Source organism: Oncorhynchus kisutch, linkage group LG27 (assembly GCF_002021735.2).
Source record: "Oncorhynchus kisutch isolate 150728-3 linkage group LG27, Okis_V2, whole genome shotgun sequence".
Lineage (NCBI taxonomy): Eukaryota > Metazoa > Chordata > Actinopteri > Salmoniformes > Salmonidae > Oncorhynchus > Oncorhynchus kisutch.
This window is the reverse complement of record NC_034200.2, coordinates 7,853,028-7,876,266: the sequence shown is the minus strand read 5'-3', so window position 1 is coordinate 7,876,266 and position 23,239 is coordinate 7,853,028. Positions and strand designations below refer to the sequence as shown.

The 23,239-nt window shown below is 41.3% G+C and overlaps 1 protein-coding gene across 4 annotated transcripts in view; it reads left to right on the top strand.

The window, feature by feature from the left end:
* The window catches only part of LOC109901012 (serine/threonine-protein kinase STK11), a 48,867-nt gene that overhangs the window by 9,245 nt on the left and 16,383 nt on the right, over window positions 1-23,239 (top strand). For all 4 annotated transcript variants that reach the window (XR_002256670.2, XM_020496981.2, XM_020496982.2 and 1 more), the window contains exons 3-6: window positions 7,684-7,767; window positions 14,122-14,211; window positions 20,770-20,902; window positions 21,067-21,203. Coding sequence is in view for 3 of the 4 variants with exons in the window: in XM_020496981.2 (XP_020352570.1) it covers window positions 7,684-7,767; window positions 14,122-14,211; window positions 20,770-20,902; window positions 21,067-21,203 (444 nt within the window). In the remaining variant the exon portion in view is untranslated. The remainder of the gene's footprint in view (window positions 1-7,683; window positions 7,768-14,121; window positions 14,212-20,769; window positions 20,903-21,066; window positions 21,204-23,239) is intronic.

The following is a 23,239-nucleotide window of genomic DNA, read 5'->3' as shown; positions in this document are numbered from 1 at the left end:
AACCATCTTCCCTGTCCCTGCTGAAGAAAAGCAGGCCCAAACCATGATGCTGCCACCCATGTTTGACAGTGGGGATGGTGTGTTCAGGGTGATGAGCTGTGTTGCTTTTACGCCAAACATAACGTTTTGCGTTGTTGCCAAAAAGTTAAATTTTGGTTTCATCTGACCAGATAACCTTCTTCAATATGTTTGGTGTGTCTCCCAGGTGGTTTGTGGCAAACTTTAAACGACACTTTTTATGGATATCTTTAAGAAATGGCTTTCTTCTTGCCACTCTTCCATAAAGGCCAGATTTGTGCAATATACAACTGATTGTTGTCCTATGGACAGAGTCTCCCACCTCAGCTGTAGATCTCTGCAGTTCATCCAGAGTGATCATGGGCCTCTTGGCTGCATCTCTGATCAGTCTTCTCCTTGTATGAGCTGAAAGTTTAGAGGGACAGCCAGGTCTTGGTAGATTTGCAGTGGTCTGATACTCCTTCCATTTCAATATTATCGCTTGCACAGTGCTCCTTGGGATGTTTAAAGCTTGGGAAATCTTTTTGTATCCAAATCCGGCTTTAAACTTCTTCACAACAGTATCTCGGACCTGCCTGGTGTGTTCCTTGTTCTTCATGATGCTCTCTGTGCTTTTAACGGACCTCTGAGACTATCACAGTGCAGGTACATTTATACGGAGACTTGATTACACACAGGTGGATTGTATTTATCATAATCAGTCATTTAGGTCAACATTGGATCATTCAGAGATCCTCACTGAACTTCTGGAGAGTTTGCTGCACTGAAAGTAAAGGGGCTGAATAATTTTGCACGCCCAATTTTTCAGTTTTTGATTTGTTAAAAAAGTTTGAAATATCCAATAAATGTCATTCCACTTCATGATTGTGTCCCACTTGTTGTTGATTCTTCACAAAAAATACAGTTTTATATCTTTATGTTTGAAGCCTGAAATGTGGCAGAAGGTCGCAAAGTTCAAGTGGGCACTGTAGATATTCCAAGGCACTGTAGATATTCCATACAAAATCTGCCGTTTCCAGCTACAATAGTCATTTACAACATTAACAATGTCTGCACTGTATTGCTGATCAATTTTATGTTATTTTAATGGACCAAAAATGAGCTTATCTTTAAAAAACAAGGACATTTCTAAGTGACCCAACTTTTGAACGATAGTGTGTGTTATATGGTAAAGTCATACAAATTCAAGAGGGTAATTTTTCATTATCTCTTATTACAAGAATTAGGGCAGTATATGTTAGAAATGTCAAATTAGATTTTGGTTGATTTTATAGGTACACTTAACCTAATTTTAAACATTTGGCTCTACCATAGGCTAAGCCCTTGGCACTCCACTGGTTTTGTTCAGAGCATCACCATGATCACTTGAATAGGTGTCATGAACTGGATGACCCAGACCCACATCGTCCACAGTCCTGTGTAACTCCGTCAGTAGAGCATAGCGCTTGCAATGCAAAGGGTTGTGGGTTTGATTCCCGCTGTGGCCACCCATATGATAAAATGCATGCATGCCTTACTGTAACCATCTCTCTCTTTCTATAAAATGGCAGTTTTCGAACCACAGCTGAGGTTTTAATCACACAGTGGAGTTTATTTAATAATCTTGTGATGAGCTGCAGGCGTGTCTAAATATAGAGGATCGAGCTAATGCAACTGTCAAATGAGTGAGTTCTCACCGTGGGAAGTATTTAGAGAGATGGAGGAACAACTCAGTTTAGGCTGCTTTGCTTGCAGGGTCTGGGATTCTAGGCATTTTGTAGAACACTTTCTCTGTACATTTTTCTATTGATTTTTGTTGCAAGTTCTATTTCGGTTAGATTCAATTAGCCCATTTCGAATGTGATTTTAAATTGACTTGATTATGTTAGTGTTTCTGTCTAGGCTACCAGCCACCAGTGTTGTTGTGGATGGGGCATTCATTTGCAGTGATGCAATGTTCTGTCTTGTATTGTACTCACACCCTCTAATTATTACGGTCTAGTACTAAGCACACCAGTGTGTCCTATGTGCTGTTGTGCACATGCCTGAGTTTCTCACACTTTTGGTGGGAACAGTGTCTGTAATATGTTTGTGCATGTCTGTGTTGGTGGGCCCAATCTTATTTTTTTAAGCATGTGTGAGAGCCATACCTAGCCTTATAAGGCCTGGCCCTGGATGCCATAGTACAGTACTACCCTGAGCCCCTCTCTCTCCATTCACACTCACAGCAGCCATCGCTTAACATTCCTGTCTGCCAAACACTTCCTGCTTTCACTGCCCGGGGTTGCCACGGGGATGGACACCCTCACACTCTGCCGTTGCGCAATGACCATTCCTGTTGCTTGGGCGATGCCTCCGAAATTCCGAGCCATGGTTTGGAATGCCGCACGCACACTCCTGAGTGGGGGAGATAGGGAGGTGTGTTTGTGTGTGGGGTCATGTCCATTGATTTCATTTGACTTCTAGCAGGTAACATTTTAAGAAGTTTGTCATCATAATGAATAAGCCTAGAATTAGTGCACCGACAGCTGTAGAATGTAGCCAAGTTTAAGCTACATGTATAGAGGAGTGGTCACCAACCGGTCGATCTTCAAGACATTCCTAGTCGATCACCTAACATTTCTGTCGAAAAGCCAACTATAAAGGCTTGCGCTCTTCTTTTTTGGTGTGTGTTAAGCTGTTGGCAGTAGGTGCACTTGATTCAGAAGCCCTGTGTATGAGGTAGGCAAAATGTTCCCATTTTGAACCATTTCATTTGTCTGAAAAGACAAACTCCCCCTTCCCAGCAGACCAGGAGATCTGTGGCTAAATCGAGTGTGCCTACTGCGCTGGCCGACCGGATAGCTCAAATCACCATGCCCACAGCTTCCAGGACCCCAGCCACAGCAAAGTTTGATACTAGCCGGCATGACATTTTATCACTTTTGAAACTATGACCAGAGAGAGACTGTTAAAGAATACAGCAAAGAGCTGCTGTTTTTATGAATGAGTTCATGTCTAAGTTTTTATTCAACACTACTACAAAATATTTCACATTTTCTGGTCAAAGGAACAACATAAATTCGTGCCTGAGGCAGAAGTTTCGCCATCAGGTGGAAGACTGGAAAAAATAGTTTGGAACGGTCATCCAACTCGTAAGTTCAAGTCGGAACTCTGGCATCTTTTCTAGAGCTCTGACTTTCCAACCTGAAGATCACCCCCCCCCCTGCACAAGCCTCATTCATACAGAACTGTTTTTATGGGTTAATGTTAAATTCTTTGAAGTCATGTTTAAAAGAATCAAAGCAGTAGATCCCTGCTTGGTTTTTGACTGCAAAGTGACTCAAAGGGTTGGTGACCACTGATGGTGGTCACTGATGGTCAGTCGATCAATTGTAAAAACTGCAGGTGTCCGTCCTCCTGGACAGCATCCCACAGAGACATTTGATCCACTGCAGAGCAGATACTCTCACTACGCAGCGGACACAGTCCAGCGCTTTAGACGTCACAAAGCTGACACTCTAATTTCTGTCCTAGAGAACAGCAGTGCTGCTAACTGCTCTTGTTGAACTTGAATGCGGAATGTTTTTACCCTTGAATGAGAGTGATGATGCAGCAAAGGTTTATCAATTGCCTTTTCAGTACTAGGAAGTGAAGTGACCACAATTCTGATAAACATAGGCCTATATTTACATCAAAGATGGTATCCCAAAACAATAACACATTTTTCTTTTGTGGTGTTGCTCTGTGCTAGTATGATTTCCCTGGCTTTTTTAAATGGTCTGGGATGTATGCATTATCCCTTGCAGCAGTGTTTGTCCCTTTTGCTGTGTGTGTGGCTGCTTGAAGGCGGGATGTCTCTCTGACTCAGTCAGTTGTGATGCAGGCAGTAATTGTTGGGTATATAGCAAAGGACTGGGCCAGCCTGTGACTGCAGGCTAGTATGGTGAGTGAAACGGGCACACCACAGAGGGAGAGCTACAGTACAGTGTGTAGATTGTGTGTGAGAGACTGGCGACTTAGACTAGCGAAAGAGGGTGTGTGCGCGTTCCTGCCCTACATGGTGTTTTCAATAAGCTGTGTGCAGAATGCAGGCACCCCAACGCTGTGCACTGAACTACTGGCTTAAAGACCGACTGCCCCTAAAAAGTATAACTGCCTATGTGGCGTCTGAGTCAGAAACATGTATTCTAGTGCCAAAATTGGCTACAACGTGTAAATAGAATAATTTTCGTCATAAAGTCAGTCTCGTCCTAAACTGAGATTTACGAGATTATACTTTTTTTTTTGTCATGAAATGAAGGGTACTGGAACTTTTTTTTTTTTTTTTTTTTTTCTTCTTCTTTCTTGGGTTTATTTCAATCCTGCACACATTCACACAGCTGGCAGCACCCAAGTAATCATCAATTCAGAGAGCAGCTGCAGGAGACCCGACTCTTAATGCCCATGGTCAATTTAGTTTGACAGTCCATATCCTTTTGGAGCCTTAGGGACCATCAGTAAATGGCGACTGTACATGGGACAATATTTTATAAGGTCAATAGTGCCTAATTTCCATGAATTAACTTCAAAACAACTATACATATATTGAAAGCATTTAATGATACCTAGAAGATGTGCACCATGAAAATATTGTCCCATTTACATTGTAATTTATTGATGGTCCGTAGGGTTGGACATTTTGGGGAATATTCAGAGGTGGAAACTAAAGTTTAACATGGGAATTAATATTAATACCATTTTAAATGTAGGTTTTTTTTTTCCCATTGGATGTATTTGCCATATATTTACCATATGGAGACAGAAACATAAACCTTTTACCTTATCACAATTGACATAATTGCAAATGATTAAGTCCTTCCAATAGAAATAAAAATGTAGTTAGGAATTGAACTTTAATTACATGAGTTGACTCTTCACATGGGATGATTTCACTGAACAACAAAATAAATAAAATCTAGAATAATCCCCAATGATCCATCACATCTCCCAAAAAATGTTTCCAACATGCATCTGTAAAATGATAGTATAAAGCTTTGGTTGTTTTCCTCTCATGCCTCCATGTCTTCTCCCTGAACCTCCTCAATGTCCACCTCTTGAACATCAGACTCTGAGGCCTCATCTTCACTTTCACTTTCCAACCTTGTTGAGGATGGCTCGTTGTCAAGCTCAAAAAGCCTCAAATTTGCCAGGATGGCCACCAATTTTTCAACCTTTGTATTGGTGTGTGTGTGTGTGTGTGTGTGTGCTCCCAAACAAGGACCAGTTGCACTCTGAGGCGGCTGATGTTGGTGGGATTTAGAGGATGATGGAGGCAACGGGAAAGCGCATCAGATCCACAAAGTCCCTTCCACCAGGTGGCTGATGAGATATGTTGGCAAGACTGCCATATTGCATCCCAAGGCCCTTGCTTGGAAGTGTACTTCGCCAGACTGCCAAGAACCTTGCCCAGGCCAAGGTGGCGAGACATGGTAGTGATGACACCATAGGCCTTGTTGATCTCTGCACCAGACAGGATGCTCTCGCCAACATGCTTGGTCCAACATGTACGCTGCGGCGTGTATGGGCTTCAGGCAGACGTTTTCACGCTTTTTGATTATTTTCAGAACTGCAGTTTCCTCTGTTTTGAGCAACAGTGAAGTGGGCTGGGTTGTATGGATTTCTTCTCTTACATCTGCAAGCAAAGTCTCAATATCAGACAGGATGGCATTGTCTCCTTCAATCTGTGCAATGGCTACTGCTATAGGTTTCAGGTTGCTTTACCACTCTCCCAAAATACATCATCCAGGAGGATCCTCTTGATGGGGCTGTCCATATCGGCAGACTGTGATATGCCATTTCTTGGAGAGACTCCTTCCCCTCCAGAAGACCGTTAAACATGATGACAACACCACCCAGCGGGTGTTGCTGGCCAGCTTCAATGTGGTTCTCTTATTCCTCTCACTTTGCTTGGTGAGGTAGATTGCTGCTATAACTTGATGACCTTTCACATACTTTTGTCAGAAGTTGCTTGTTGTGAGCGCGAAGGGAACTTCATGCACTTGGCCAGATTCTGCATCTTTGTTGCATTATTCACATATGATTTGGCACAACATTTGCAAATGTACACAGCTTTTCCTTCTACATTAGCTGCAGTGAAATGTCTCCACACATATCAGATAGTGCCCCTGGCATTTTCCTGTAAAGATGAGAAAAAATGAGTAAAACAAAATTCAATTCCATGTACAGATAAATAGTTAAACAGTTAGTTTAAACAACTCCTTTGTAAGATAAATGTTATAAAATTAATGTTATAAAACTAAACCTGTATGGAAACAGGTGAATTAACACTCCTCAGTTAGCAGGCTAAAACCCATGTTATCAAAAACTAACTCGCAGAAATTAACAAGTTAGAAATTATTTAAACACACTTTGCTGTAGGCTACTACTTACTAGTTAACAAAAAATAATGTATGTCATAAAATATATTCACCCCACCCAATATTGTAATCAAAACTTACCAGAAAGCATGAAGTCCTTGGCTCAGACAATGTAGTAGTGTGGGCTCAATAGCATCTCATTAGTGTGTAAGATCTTGAGAATTAGCTGTACATGTGATGGAAAAATGCAATGTGCATGCAGAGGGTTGCAAATCCATTGAATTGGGGATAGTTTAACCAAAATATGTTGCCTTGTGTATCCCACAAAAAAGATTCACTGTTATAAGCTAACTTTATTTGATGAATTTAAGAAAAATTCCCGGGCTTAACTTCCCATGGAAAATTTCCGGAAATTTCCCGGAAAGTTTCCGACCCTTTGTCCCAGAGCTGGGCTATCCAATGTCAAACCAACTTTGCCACGGTCGGAACCCCAGTTGGCTGAAGCTAATAGCCGAAAGAAGTTTGCTCTGCGACTTCAAGACAGGACTTGGTTAGACGGTTATCTAGAATAGTTTGTGACTGTGTACTGTTTTGGCAGAGAGAATGTATAAACTCTTGCCACGTACGAAACCCACATTAACCCCCCCCCCCCCCAAAGACAACTCTCGTTTGGCTTCGGTCATGGCTGCTTCATTTCTTATTAATGACCAAGCTGAAAAACTAGGCCAAATCAGTAAGTTCAGCCCTTCTGTAAACTAACCTATTATTGTACAACACTTAAGATTAGCCTACTATGACAACATTTACTCATGAAAATGCACTTTCAAATGTAGCGGAGAATTCCTTCCCATCCAGTTGAATGACATGGATAATTCAAACCCAGTCATTTTAAAAACAAGGATGCTTGTTTTGAAAGGGGATGTTTCTCTGTGACGTAGACTGAGGCATGAATACACTAACACTTTTGGCCTGCCTCGTTTGTGTTTGCTCCCTTCATGCAGTAGCTGTAGTCATTAGTGGCAGGCCGGCTACTCTGTAGCAGATGAATGTGGAGTCTCCTGGGGGTTTGACATGGTGGTGCTTGGGGTGATTTAAAGTTCCCCCTCCAGCGCCAGTTTATAGAGCTGTCTCAATGAGCTTAGCCACCCCAATGTGTCGTTCACCCTTTATTCTGCTGTTATATTCACCTTAATGCTTCATTCCCCCTGAAGTCTACGCATCATTTCTTTTACGATGTGCTATTTATTTATTTTTCAATTTCACCAATGTTTCAGTTGTGATGCCTGTGAGGGAGTTTCATTTGTAGCATCTCTAACCTTTTTTGTCTGTTGGTTTGTTTGTGTTTCAGGGAGATCCAGCTGCTACGGAGACTCCAGCACAAAAATGTGATCCATTTGGTGGATGTGTTGTACAATGAAGAGAAGCAGAAAATATATCCTTTCTTCTGTGTGTGCACACCAGGGTTTCTGTTAGGAAAATGTGACACTGGCCAACGTGACCTGGGAGATTTAAATTTGACCATAGGCATTGGATTGTATCTCATTTAGGGAGTCCACCCACTGTGCTCAGAATGACAAATCACATTTAGACAATTGTAATGCATCTTAACAGAACATATAACTCCTCTAATGAAGAAACCAATAATACAAAATGTTCAAACATAAAAATCTTATTTAGAAACATAGAAACGGGGAATCTGAAGATGTAACAACTAGGACTTGGCTTCTGGACAAAGAAAGTTGATATGAAAACAAATAGAAGAGGAGAGAAATGGCATACGAGGTATTTCATAGACGGGGGTGTCTAGTAACTTCCCCTAAAGTACATTGAAATACATTTGCCAAAATGTATATAATTACTCCTGTCTATACAGAAATGAATGAACTCATTCAAAATATTTCACCAGAGAGCATGATTTAGGAATAAAATATTATTTTTATTATTTAAAAAATAGTGCGTATTTGCCTATGCCTAATTGGGCAGGGCGCATGGCAATAGGCCTAGCTGATTAGCTGTCTGTGAAAAGTGACTAAAATATGTGTGAAGATGTGTCTTGAGTATTATTTAAAAGAAGGGGAAGGGTGTGTGGCTAATACAGTGGGGCAAAAAAGTATTTAGTCAGCCACCAATTGTGCAAGTTCTCCCACTTAAAAAGATGAGGCCTGTAATTTTCATCATAGGTACACTTCAACTATGACAGACAAAATGAGAAAAAAATCCAGAAAATCACATTGTAGGATTTTTAATGAATTTATTTGCAAATTATGGTGGAAAATAAGTATTTGGTCACCTACAAACAAGCAAGATTTCTGTCTCTCACAGACCTTCTTTAAGAGGCTCCTCTTGCCTCCACTCGTTACCTGTATTAATGGCACCTGTTTGAACTTGTTATCAGTATAAAAGACACCTGTCCACAACCTCAAACAGTCCCACTCCAAACTCCACTATGGCCAAGACCAAAGGACACCAGGAACAAAATTGTAGACCTGCACCAGGCTGGGAAGACTGAATCTGCAATAGGTAAGCAGCTTGGTTTGAAGAAATCAACTGTGGGAGCAATTATTAGGAAATAATCTCCCTTGATCTGGGGCTCCATGCAAGATCTCACCCCGTGGGGTCAAAATGATCACAAGAACGTTGAGCAAAAATCCCAGAACCACACAGGGGGACCTAGTGAATGACCTGCAGAGAGCTGGGACCAAAGTAACAAAGCCTACCATCAGTAACACACTACGCCACCAGGGACTCAAATCCTGCAGTGCTGGCTTAAGCAGGGGGACACCTGTCCAGGCCTGTCTGAAGTTTGCTAGAGAGCATTTGGATGATCCAGAAGAAGATTGGGAGAATGTCATATGGTCAGATGAAACCAAAATATAACCTTTTTGGTAAAAACTCAACTGGTTGTGTTTGGAGGACAAAGAATGCTGAGTTGCATCCAAAGAACACCATACCTACTGTGAAGCATGGAGGTGGAAACATCATGCTTTGGGGCTGTGGAATTATTTATTTTTTACGTCTTAAAAATAAAAAGCTGAAATGTCTTGAGTTAGTAAGTATTCAGCAACTTTTTTATGGCAAGCCTAAATAAGTTCAGGAGTAAAAATATGCTTAAGTCACATGTTGCAAGGACATTTAACATGATTTTTGAATGACTCTCTATACCCCACACATACAATTATCTGTAAAGTCCCTCCATTTCCAATGCCTCGCAAAGAAGAGCACCTATTGGCAGATCGTTTTTATTTTTTAAAGACAGCCATTGAATATTCCTTTGAGCATGGTGAAGTTATTAATTACCTTGTGGATGGTGTGTCAATACACCCAGTCACTACAAAAACAGGTGTCCTTCCTAACTCAATTTCTGGAAAGGAAGGAAACCGCTCAGGGATTTCACCATGACAACAATGGTGACTTTAAAACGGTTCGAGTTTAATGGCTGTTTATAGGGGAGAACTGAGGATGGATCAACAACATTGTAGTTACTCCACAATACTAACCTAATTGACAGAGTGAAGCCTGTACAGAATACAAATATTCCAAACATGCATCCTGTTTGCAACAAGGCACTAAAGTAATACTGTAAAAATTGTGACAAAGCAATGAATGTTTTGTTCTGAATACAAAGTGATATGTTTGGGGCCAATCCATGTTATGTTATGGGGCCAATCTGAGGAGTCTCTGCATAAAAAAAGAAACGGATTGGAGCTAAGCACAGGCAAAATCCTAGTGGAAAACCTGGTTCAGTCTGCTTTCCACCAGACACTGGGAGATCAATTCACCTTTCATCAGGACGATAATGTAAAAAGAAAGCCAAATCTACAATCTGAGTTGCTTACCAAGAAGACAGTCAATGTTCCTGAGTTAGGTTTTCAAGTATATTTAAGTCAACACTATGGCAAGACCTGAAAATGGTTGTCTAGCAATGATCAACAACCACCTTGACAGAGCTTGTAGAATTTTTCTAGTGTAACACGTGTTTAGCAGATGTTATTGCGTGTGTTGCTTGTGTTTCTAGCTCCAACAGTGCAATAATAAAAATCAATTTCACAACGATACACACATCTAAAGCAATGGAATAATATTTGGACGAGAAATGTCAGAGCGGCATAAACTAAAATACTGTAGAATAGAATACAGTATATACATATGAGATGTAATGCAAAATATGTAAACATTATTAAAGTGCCCAGTGATTTCAAGTCTGTAAAACTCTTAAAAGAGCACCCTTTGGCAGATAAATAGCCTCTAAGGTGCTACTGATGGCTATTTAACAGTCTAATGGCTTTGAGATAGAAGCTGTTTTTCAGTCTCTCGATTCCCGCTTTGATGCATCTGTACTGACCTCGCCTTCTGAATGACAGCGGGGTGAACAGGCAGTGGCTCGGGTGGTTGTTGACCTTGATCTTTTTGGCCTTCTTGTGACATCGGGTGCTGTAGGTGTCCTGGAGGGCAGGCCGTTTGACCCCGGTGATTCATTTGGCAGACCGCACCACCCTCTGGAGAGGTACCAGGCAGTGATACAGCCCGATACGATGCTCTCAATTGTGCATCTGTAAAAGTTTGTGGGTTGTAAGTGCCAAACCAAATTTCTTCAGCCTCCCGAGGTTGTAGAGGTGCCGTTGCACTGCCTTCACCACACTGTCTGTGTGGGTGGACCATTTCAGTTTGTCCGTGATGTGTACACCGAGGAACTTGAAGCTTTCCACCTTCTCCACTGTGGTCCTGTTGATGTGGCTAGGGGCGTGCTCCCTCTGCTGTTTCCTGAAGTCCACGATCAGCTTCTTTGGTTTGTTGACATTGAGTGAGAGGTTATTTTCCTGGCAACACACTCCCTTTTCCCTTTGTAGTCTGTGATTGTCTGTAGCCCCTGCCACATACTTCTCGTGTCTGAGCCGTTGAATTGCCACTCCACTTTATCTCTACTGATCTTTTTGCCTGTTTGTTTGCCTTAACAGAGGGAATAACATCACTGTTTGTATTCGGCCATATTCAAAGTCACCTTGCCATGGTTAAATGTGGTGGATCACACTTTCCATTTTGTGTGATTGCTGCCATCTATCTTACGGTTTCTGGTTAGGGTAGGTTTTAATAGTCACAGTGGGTACAACATCTCCTATACCCTTCCTGATAAACAAAGTCACTGTATCAGTGTATTCGTTAATGTTATTCATAGAGGCTACCCGTAACATATCCCAGTCCGCGGTATCAAAACAATCTTGAAGCGTGGATTCCGATTGGCCAGACTAGCATTGAATAGTCCTTAGCACGTGTACTTCCTGTTTTGAGTTTCTGCCTTTAGGAAAGGAGGAGCAAAATGGAGTTGTGATAAGATTTGCTTAAGGGAGGGCGGAGGAGGGCCTTGTAGGCTTCCCGGAAGTTTGAGTAGCAGTGGTCGAGTATTGACTCGGGTGTGAATACTTATGTAAATGAGGTATTTCTGTATTTCATTTTAAATAAATTAGCTAGAATTTCTTAACATGTTTTCACGATGTCATTATTGGGTTTTGCGGGTAGATGTGGGAAAAAAACAACAATTTAATACATTTGGAATTCGGGCTATAACACAAAATGTGAAATGGGTCAAGGGGTATACATACTTTCTGAAGGCACTGCATGTCACCAGTAGTAAATGTACCGTTAATCCCCATTTGGTTACATTAATTTCTGTTCGTGCATGTACTAATTACAGTAAATGACCGTTCTCAAGCTACACTTGTGAGAGACAAGTTTTATTTTAATGACCATCGTTTACAAGTTTGTTTTTTAATTGTCTTGTTTTGAGTGCTCCATATGAGCATGTTTGGTTTCACTGTCCTGTTCATGATGAGGGAGCGTGTGCCTGAGTATGCATAGAAGTACTTGGCTTGCTGAATGAAAATGTAGGAAAGTGCCAATTTGGGATATCTGATTTCTGATATTCTTAACTCACCACAACCACCATTTAAAAAGCTGAGTTTTTGCAAATGATAATAGTTCCTCACATTATTTCAAAAATCTTTCTGACAATCTCCTGGCCTCAATCACCAAGTCTCTGTAAAAAAGACCAATCATTATCTGATCATCCCATATCTCCAGTGGAAATAATACCTGAACTCACTGACATGGGAAACTACAAGGGCCAGGAATAGGCTAGTTGATACAATGTTGCAAGTTAGCAAGCAACTTCTTCAGCTGGACCTTTGTTGATACAATTGCTGTGCTTCACTAGCAATGGTGCACATCAAGACAAATAAAAAGGGTGGCAGACGGGCTGAGTAAGAGAGATGAATGCAATTGGGGAAGACTTTTCATCTGGATATTTTATACAGTTTTTATTTGTCAGCTTTATGTATTTTTAAACAATGTACCATAACTGGGCTTATAAAAGTGCGAGAAAAAATTGGCCATAGCACTGTTTATCCATATTGAGAAGCTGTAGCTAGTATACACTTATTTGCGGGTTAATTGTGGGGAACTGTGGCTATCTGACCCGATGCAGGACTCTAGTGTGTTCCCTTCTCTACCCTGCAGCAGTGGAGAGACTCCTGACGCAGACATGACTTCGCAGTTAGCTCTGCGTCATCCCCAGGCCTCTCTCGCTCTCGCATATATATATATAAACTACAAAATCTTCTCTTCGCCCCATGGCAGAATGTGTAGAATTGCCGCAAACTTGCTTTAAAACTGCAGCATTTTCTCTACAGCCAGAATATGTAGAATATATCTTTTTTTTGTGACCCCCATCAAAGTTGCCCATCCCCGACCTCTAGGTTTTCTTGAAGATAATATCTAATTGGTTTATATCTAGTTTTTGCCTTATCAATTTATCTTGTAGTTCCAAGATAACCCGCGTTGCTGCTGGTTCAAAGCCTTGGAGAAACTCACCTAAAGTAAAACAAATGCCATATTTAATCAATTTCCCACTCTGAGACAGTGTTTCTGTTTAAAGGAATTAAATTGCTCTGTTTTAATACCCAATTAAAATTAAACACTAGAACCTTATTCTATAATAATGGACAGATCCCAGTCTTAAAGTCAAACAGCAGAGTTTATTCACGAGAGTACTGAACACGATACAGGTTACCACAGGTTATAAACTGAAAATGACGTCATTAGTTCCAGTACCAACCCGTGCCATCTCCATTCCAGTACAAAGGATGTATCTCAAGCCTTCCCACATCCGTCTCCCTACCAATTCAATATAATTTATGGCTGAGCCAAGGTTTTCCGGTGTAGATAAGCATTCTAGCCAGTCTGAAGATTTAGTTCATTCATTTCTACCCAGGAACAGACCGTCATTGTTCTAATCCTTGATACATTCACAAACATTATATTCAGTACTAAGATTAAGAAAGAAAATTCATACATATACAGTAACATAATAGTGTTCTGATTAGTCAGTCCTGATTGAAATGTATACATAATTAGTCATTGATAAAAATTCCCTTAACAGTTTCTTAAAAAAATAAAAAAATAAATTTAACCTTTTATCTAACTATGCAAGTCAGTTAAGAACAAATTGTTATTTACAATGATGGCCTACCGGGGAACAGTGGGTTAACTGCCTTGTTCAGGGGCAGAACGAGAGATTTTTACCTTGTCGATTCGGCAACCTTTCGGTTACTGGCCCAACGCTCTAACTAATAGGGTACCTGCCGTCCCCGTTACCTATATGCATTGTGTTAGAGGAAAATGTCTTTCCCTTTCTGTTGTATTTTAATGCCTGTTTAATATGGAACTTTTAATGTGTAAATGCTTCTCATTGCGCTGTTTGTGTTTTGAGTATTCCCTTGACTGCCCATCTTACGTATATGGTGATGGAGTATTGCGTATGTGGGATGCAAGAAATGCTGGACAGCGTCCCAGAGAAAAGATTTCCAGTATTTCAAGCTCACGGGTAAGTTTCTTTCTCTCTTCTTTCTCTCTCGCGCTCTTTTTCTCGGCAGCTCCCTAGCTCAACATCTCTCGCTCACCATTTCTCTATTGTTCTCGCCCGCCCTTTATCTATTTTGCAATCTTTCTCGCCATCTCTCTCTCTCCCTCTCTGCATCTAGCCTCTTGTTCAAATTCACCATCTCCCTCTCCCTCTTATTTTTATTTTATTAGTCTGAGCTTCTGTTCATAGTCTACTCAAAGACTAAGTTTAGGCCCTGGACTGCAGAGCTCTCCATTGCTGATAAAGCTAAGACTGTTTTGTTATTGCTTGAGTTTTTTTGCTAAATCATTTTTACCTATTACTTTTAGGGAGCTCTTAGCGTTCTATTACAGTAAGGTATTAAGGTACTTAACCCTCATACTACCACCATATTGAACATACATGGATTACCAACTGGAGTCATTTTGACCCCAAGAAGAAACTGTTGGAAAAAGCAGTTAGCAAAATATCAACTTAATTCTCATTAAAACATCATTAGACATGGAAATAGGGTTATCTATTTTTTGTTTTACTTGTTACATCTGTTAAGTGATTGATAATAATCGGCTAATTTGTTTCATGTCATTACATTAAGATATGGGGGAAGGCTATATTCAATCAAATTCACAAGTTGATTTAACTTCTGTTTAACCCTTTCTCATGGTTGGTTTTTTGATGGATCTGTCCGAAATCGTTTGACATGAAGCATTTACTTTTCTGTCATTACATTTATGGCACTGTATGTACTCATTATACGGCATCATTCGGTGCAGGAAGAAAGTATTCAGACCGCTTCCCTTTTTCCACATTTTGTTACGTTACAGCCTTATTCTAAAATGGATTAACTAAAACAATTTCCTCATCAATCTACACACAATACCCCATAATGACAAAGCGGGTTTTTAGAAATGTTTGCAAATTAATGAAAAAGATACCTATAAATATTCAGACCCTATGCTATGAGACTTGAAATTGAGCTCCGGTGCATCCTGTTTCCATTGATCATTCTTGAGATGTTTCTACAACTTGTTTGGAGTCCACCTGTTGTAAATTCAATATATTGAACATGATTTGGAAAGGCACACACCTGTCTATATAAGGTCCCACAGTTGACAGTGCATGTCAGAGCAAAAACCAAGCAATGAGGTTGAAGGAATTGTCCTTCGAGCTCCGAGACAGGATTGTGTCGAGGCACAGATCTGGGGAAGGGTACCAAAACGCCTCTGCAGCTTTGAAGGTCCCCAAGAAGACAGTGGCCTCCATCATTCTTAACTTCTTTGGGATAGGGGGTAGCATTTTCACTTTTGGATGAATAGCGTGCCCAGAGTGAACTGCCTCCTACTCAGTCCCAGATGCTAATATATATATATATATATATATATATATTTTTTTTTTTAAAGATACAATTCTCATTAATCCAGCCACAGTCTGATTTTAAAAAATGCTTTACAGCGAAAGCTCCACAAACAATTACGTTAGGTCACCACCAACTCACAGAAAAACTATATTAGCTATATTAGTTTAAAAATCAGACTGTGGCTGGATTAATGAGAATTGTATCTTTAAAATGGAGCCTAATACTTTGAGAAATTTGATTTGAGATTTCTGTATTTGGTGCCCTGCAATTTCATTGCCTGTTGGCGAAGGATTCCGCTAGCGGAACGGGGTCGTAGACAGGTTAAGTGGAAGAAGTTTGGAACCACCAACACTTCCTAGAGCTGGCCGCCCGGCCAAACTGAGCAATCAGGGGAGAGGGGCCTTGGTCAGGGAGATAAACAAGAACCCGGTGGTCACTTTGACAAAGCTCCGGAGTTCCTCTGTGGAGATGGGAGAACCTTCCAGAAGGACAACCATCTCTGCAGCAATCCACCAATCATTTCCTTTTTGCCAGAGTGGCCAGATGGAAGCCACTCCTCAGTAAAAAGCACATGACAGCCCGCTTAGAGTTTGCCAAAAGGCACCTAAAGGACTCTCATACCATGAGAAACAAAATTCTCTGGTCTGATGAAACCAAGATTGAACTCTGGCCCGAATGCCAAGTCTGGATGAAACCTGGCACCATCCCTACGTTGAAGCATGGTTGTGGCAGCATCATGCTGTGGGGATGTTTTTCAGGGACTGGGAAACTAGTCAGGATCGAGGGTACAGAGTGATCCTTGATGAAAACCTGCTCCAGAGTGCTCAGGACCTCAGACTGGGGCTAAGGTTCACCTTCCAACAGGACAACGACCCTAAGCACACAGCCAAGATATTGCAGGAGTGGCTTCGGGACAAGTCTCGGAATGTCCTAGGCTGGCCCAGCCAGAGCCTGTACTTCAATCCAATCGAACATCTCTGGAGAAACCTGAAAAAAGCTGTGCAGTGACGATCCCCATCCAACCTGACAGAGCTTGAGGATTTGCAGAGAAGAATGGGAGAAGCTCCCCAAATACAAGTGTGCCAAGATTTGTACTGTCCTACCCAATAAGACTTGAGGCTGATATCGCTGCCAAAGGTGCTTCAACAAAGTACTGAGTAAAGGGTCTGAATACTTATGTAATGTGATATTTCAGTTTTTAAAAATATTTTTTTTAATCTGTAAAAAATTCAACTTGTTTCTTTATCATTTAAGGGGTATTGTGTGTAGAGTTATGAGGAATAAGGCTTTGACGTAACAACGTGTAGAAAATCAAGAGGTCTGAATACTTTCCGAAGGCACTGTATACCATTAGCAGACATATAAGAGTTCTCATTCTCAGTCCGAACCCGATGGGGCCCGACTGCTGCTGGGCCTCATTCTGTGTTTTGGGTTTGCGGTGCTGTGTTAATCTTTCTTAACTGTGCGTGTCTGTGCACCTTTCACTACTGCTCTCTCTGAGCAGCAGGCACTAGCGGCGTCAGGATTCCGATATTGGCTGGGCCAGAGATTCGTGGCCATGATGAAGCTTTTTTCTGATCATTAAAATGTTTCATATTGCAATACGAATAGGTTGGAGTGCATTCGATAGAATGATGATCCACAAGACCACCACAGACAGCTCATCTCAGAATCAGGAGAAGCCCATATTCCATTGGCATCTATTAATGCCGATACAGCCTAGCCACAGTATGTGAGCGGAGTTGAGCTCAACGTCCTTTCCAGCCACTCCGCTAAAAACCGTTAACACGCTTACAGGAAGGGGGAAAAAAACTTGCTTCAAATTAGCTTCATAAATGTTTTGTTTAAAATCACCATTTAACCAACACCTAATTTCTTTGACTAAGTGGACCTACCATTTTGGGTTTGAAGTTTTGAAAGCAAACCATATGATTTAAATGGAAAGTATTTTCATAAATAACAAAGGTGACTTTAAGAAGCACTCATCATTTCAAAAAAGCCATATGTCATATAAGCTGCACATAAACACTCTAAATAGGTCATGAGCCAGACAGATGGCCTAAGAAGCAATGAAAATGAATTATTTAGGCTATATTATTAGTCTATTATATCAATGCTATAGACTACAAATAAATACTTTGAAGCGATTGTGACGAACTAAGCTGGCAGGAACATTAAGCTCCTCAGCATTTAAACAACACTTCGTTGTATTAAATCCTTAGTCTATAAATGGCACATAGGCTGTGTCTTAACTTAGAATTAAATGAAAATGAAATGGAAAAATTCCTTATTTGGCTCAGTCTACCGTGCCTTTGAATTCACTTTGAGAAACATGATTTTGGCCAGTGTCTGTGGCTTATGCGATGGTGCCTTGAGAGTAAGGCCAGCAGTGGAAAATACCCTCTCTGTGCTTGCAGAGCCACTGGGGATGCTAAAAAACCTTTGGCCACTCTTGCCAGGCAGGGCAGGGATGAGGAGATGTCTTTCCAAAAGGTGATAACGTCTGCGTTTCTTCTCATGACCGTTATGTACTCCTTTACCTCTGCTTTTGATTCAGCAGCAGCGGTCCTCTGTACAATGACGAGCTGAACATGGGCACTTCGTTTTGCTCAAGGGCAGGTTTGGGTGCTGCTGGTACGCAAATGCACCTGCCGGAGGCACATTGATAGCCTCTGTTTCCTTCACAAGGAAGTTGCGTATCTCTCCAAGCTGGTTACGCACCAGCTCATCCCTTATCACCCGCTCAGTTTTAAACCTGCGGTCCAGGTTGGCAGTTAGGACAAGATGTTTATCATTATAATACCCCCTGTACTGAGTGGAAATGTTATCTAATCGTTTCTGCAAAAGCAGCAATGTCTATGGCCTGAGACACGGTAGTCAGCCGTTTATTTCTGACACCACGGGGAGAATCATGCCCAGGTTCCCCATCTCTTTCTGCATATTATCGGTGAGGTCAGCTTGTGTTGTCAGTACCTCCACCAGGACCTGTACCAACTCATTTCGTTTAGGGTGAGTTTTGCATCATCAGAGGTAGACTTCAGTTTGTTTTGCCACAGTGGGTCTCTTTTAGAACATCTTTATACAGACTCAATCATGCGTAATTGGCTGTTCTTGTCATACATGCTGTTGTGGGATGCACTCCCAATCTGTCACTTCTTCTGTGTTCAATGTACACTTCCTAACACCTTTCAGAAGTTTTTCCACTTTCTGGATCAGTCCGCTAACCCCATCATGCATGTTAATGGCATCCTTTGTTGCGAACTGAAGCATGTGAATTGGGCACCGTAAATGGAGATTTGACTCTGAAGTACTGGTTTACCATCATGTCCACATTGTTGGCTATATGGTCAGTTTGGAACTGAGATCGCAGGTGGTGCGCCCTCCATATCGGCTGCCTCATCTTCCTCCTGTCCATCATCATTGGTCTCCTCAAAACAAGGTAGGTTGAAGGCTTCGACCATGTTGCTTGCGCTGTCAGTCACCACTCATATTAATTGTCGCTGCACGTTCCAGTTCCTCAGGACACTATTTTTGGTAAATGCCCTCTGCTGTGTGGTGTTTGTTGTATGTGCTCGCAGCTCAACAACACTATGTGTCCTTGATAGTTTCCGTCAATGACACTGGCGACAATCCCCAGGAAACAGTGTCCCTTTCAGCTAGTCCAAATGTCATTGACACAAATCAAAACCATCACCTAGCTGCAATAGTTCTCAAATTGGCTTCCATTTCTTGCAGGGCCGTGCTATATATAGGCGGTGTGTAGCCTGGTTTAGCTTCACTTGCAGAATACCACATCCCTTCCCATTCTCCCTTAGTTATTTGGGAGAAACTCTCCAAATGCAGGTGTGCCAAGTTTGTAGCATCATACCCAAGAAGACTCAAGGCTGTAATCTCTGTCAAATCTGCTTCAACAAAGTACTGTGTAAAGGTCTAAATACTTATGTAAATATGTTTTTGTATTTTTTTGCAAAAATTTCCCAAAACCTGTTTTTTTGCTTTGTCATTATGGGGTATTGGGGGTAGATTGGGGGGGGGATGACTTAACACATTTTAGAATAAGGCTGTAATGTAACAATTTTGAGAGTCAAGGGGTCTGAATACTTTCCGACTGCACTGTAAGCAGATTAATAAATGAGCTACCACAACTTATTTTCCCAGCCAGAGATCAATTAGCCTAACTAAATATATAGATGGAGATTCAGTGAAACAAAATCACATTGATTATCAGACAGGCTTTTTTTTTTTTTGTAAAGGGCAAAATCCACTTAAGTTACATAACATTCTAGCAACTTCTTTCCTCTCTTTGTGCTTTTCTAAGATTGGCGGTTTCCTGGTCTCCTCACTCCACTGTTGCCTGCTTCATTGTTCTCAACACCAGTTTAAATCAATATACTGTTTTCTAGAAATCAGGCTGTTTGGGCTCATTTACATTTCTATGATGTCATACTGGGCTCAGGCTTCAGCTCACCAGGCTGGGCCAGAGAAATTCATGGCCATGATGAGGGCTGATTGTTTCTGCAAAAGCAGCGACGTCTATGGCCTGAGACAGGGTAGTCAGCAGTTTATTTCTGACACCACGGGGAGAATCATGCCCAGGTTCCCCATCTCTTTCTGCATATTATTGGTGATGTCAGCTTGTGGTGTCAGTACAGTATCTAATTTTCAGGCCCGAGGAGAACACTTGGCTGTGGTCAAAATGACCCCAAAGGACTGGATTTTTATTTCATTTGAAGTCTTTATACAGAAACACTAAGCAATTTATGTATATTTATTAAGAACAAGTTCATTGACAAGGTCATTAACATTTTGAAGAATTGAATAAACCACCTATTGGCTATGATATAAAATATGCCTCTGGGTTCAAAATGACCCCAGTCGGTTGTATGAGGGTTAATTGTTACCCAGAAATGAGTTGATATATAACGGCTGCATTGGGCCTTTAAACACTAATTTATAGTCACACTTGATTAAAAGACCTATTAGATTGCTTGGATCGATACATCGTGTATGGCTGAGCTCACACTTGTGTCGTGTAAATTATGCACTGATGTTTTGATTTATGCAAAATATCAATTTGTTTGTGGTGTGCACAGATCTCAAGTTAGTATTCACTGTAGAGCTAATGTGGTGTACTGACTTGTCTTGTAGGATTTTATTATTAACCCTCCCTCCCTCCCTCTCAGGTACTTTTTACAGCTGTTAGATGGCCTTGAATATTTGCACAGCCAGGGAATCGTTCACAAGGACATTAAACCAGGAAATCTGCTTCTGACTACCGACGGGGCACTCAAGATCTCCGACCTGGGCGTGGCAGAGGTGAGATGTCATCTCGCTTACCTCAGTCACCTTTACCTGTATATTACCTATTGTTAGGGATATGCATGTTCTTAACTATATTATGCAGATATCATTCTTCCCTCTGAGTGTGCTGATTTTGAGCCTTTTCTCCCTATCTCTCCCCCCCCCCCCACCACCACCAGGCTCTGCACCCGTTTGCAGAGGATGACACGTGTCGTACGAGTCAGGGCTCGCCGGCGTTCCAGCCCCCCGAGATCGCCAATGGCCTGGACACCTTTTCAGGGTTCAAAGTGGACATCTGGTCCGCAGGCATCACACTGTGAGTAATAGCCATTGCAATGTCCAAGTCCACCCTGACACCTAGTTTCAGCACCTTCTGTTGATCTGGAAGGTTAATCAATGGTAATGAAAATAGCTCCACCGAGCGCTTTGATTACCTATCTGTCCAACATACACTGAGTGTACAAGAGATCTGCTCTTTCCATGACATTGACTGACCAGGTGAATCCAAGTAAAAGCTATGATCCTTATTGATGTCCCTTGTTAAATCACCTTCAATCAGTGTAGATGAAGGGGAGGGAACGGGTTAAAGAAGGATTTTTAAGCCTTTAGGCAATTGAAACATGAACTGTGTTCAAATACTCGTACTAACTGCACGAACCATACTATTTGTGACGTGAATTGAGTATTTAGTATGCTTTTTGGTCATAGTATGGATATAGTTAGTATGCCAAAAGTTCCCGGATGTCGTACTAAATTCGCCAAAATATGAAGTATACACGCAGAGGACACTATTTCCGTACTTTAGGGCCCATAATTCAGGAAATGGGCGTGGCTTCTGTCGTGGAAATTTCCTCTATTTACCAAATGATGAGAGCAAACCACACACAAGTCAGTTAGTTATCAAAGTCCATCTTTAATTATATGAGCTCTATCACAGCCCTGTGACTCTCAGATCAATTCAGTGTCTATCAATGAATTCTCTGAGTTCCTTACACATTGCAGCTGAGATCCTTTAATAGCAAAAAACACACATAGTCAGACAGCATAGACATAATAAATCATTCAGCTTTGTCTCCTAAACTGTTATTTTCTCAAACTCAGAACCATAAACCAATCCTCCATATCAACAGGCATATATCAAATCCATCCTATCTTGACAAGATCACAGAGACACACAGACATTGTGGAGCCAAGAGATACACGCTTGACCTCTCCCCTCTCTCCGGCCCAAACAACTTAGTCTTGACATAGAACAGATACTGCAACCCCGCCACAGTATTATACAAAAATAACATTCTGAGAAGTAACTTACAAACATTTGATGAATATAAAACATCTTACCTATGTTACCAACCAATTCTGATTATTCCCCAACACTTCACATCGTTTCCAGATTTGAGGAAAATATCGGAAAATAGGCAGTCGAAATACGAGAGAGGATACAAATGAGTTGCTTTAACTAATTATGACAGATGTGTTGAGCAATGTAATAAAGTAATGCCTTACATGTTATATTGGCTGACAATTTGTTAGCTGCGCTGTCCTTATGAACCACATAGTGTTACAGCTGGATGTATTGGTATGTTGTTAGCTAGCTACCTAACGTTAGTTGGCTACTTATACATCGAACTTGCCAGTATGTTAACTAAAGGCTAACTCCCCAACGTTTATTGACTTGATTATTCCCATCATTCTTAGCTTAGCTAAATTTTATAGTCTGTGTGTTCGCAATTGACATTCGGGTGCTTTCGTAAATTTGCTCTGGCTATCTTCTACAATTTCAGAGGACTCTCGTCTGAGTGTACCAGAGCGCAGAATAATTAAATTACGAGCGCTCAACACCCGTTGAATATAGCCGGTGTCACTAAACGTTGGGGGAAAAGTAATTAAATTGTTGCCAGGAGCACAGTCACCAACTCTCAGGATAACATGAAACTACCAGTTCTGCTAGGGCGAGTAAAATGGTCAGAGTGGTCTCGTTTGTGTCTGGAAGTAGCTAGCAAGCTAGCCAACGTTAGCTTGGGTGCTTGACTGCCATTGTATGGTCAGAATGCTCAAATAAACTCTACTTCTCAGCCCGAGCGTCCAGTGTGCTCTCCGACAGGGAAAGGCTCTGAATTTACAAACTGACAATCTGACAACGCTCTGAATATGAGCGCACTCTGGCACTCCAGATTGAATAAATAAAATGTCTAACTCGTCATTTGTTATGCTAACTAGCTACCAAAAGGTTGCATAGCAACAGCATCAACTTCCAGTAGACATGTGAAGAGCTAATACGCTCAACTGAAAGCATACTGTTCATTTACAGTATACAAAAATGTACTTGTAGTATATACTCAGTTAAGATGG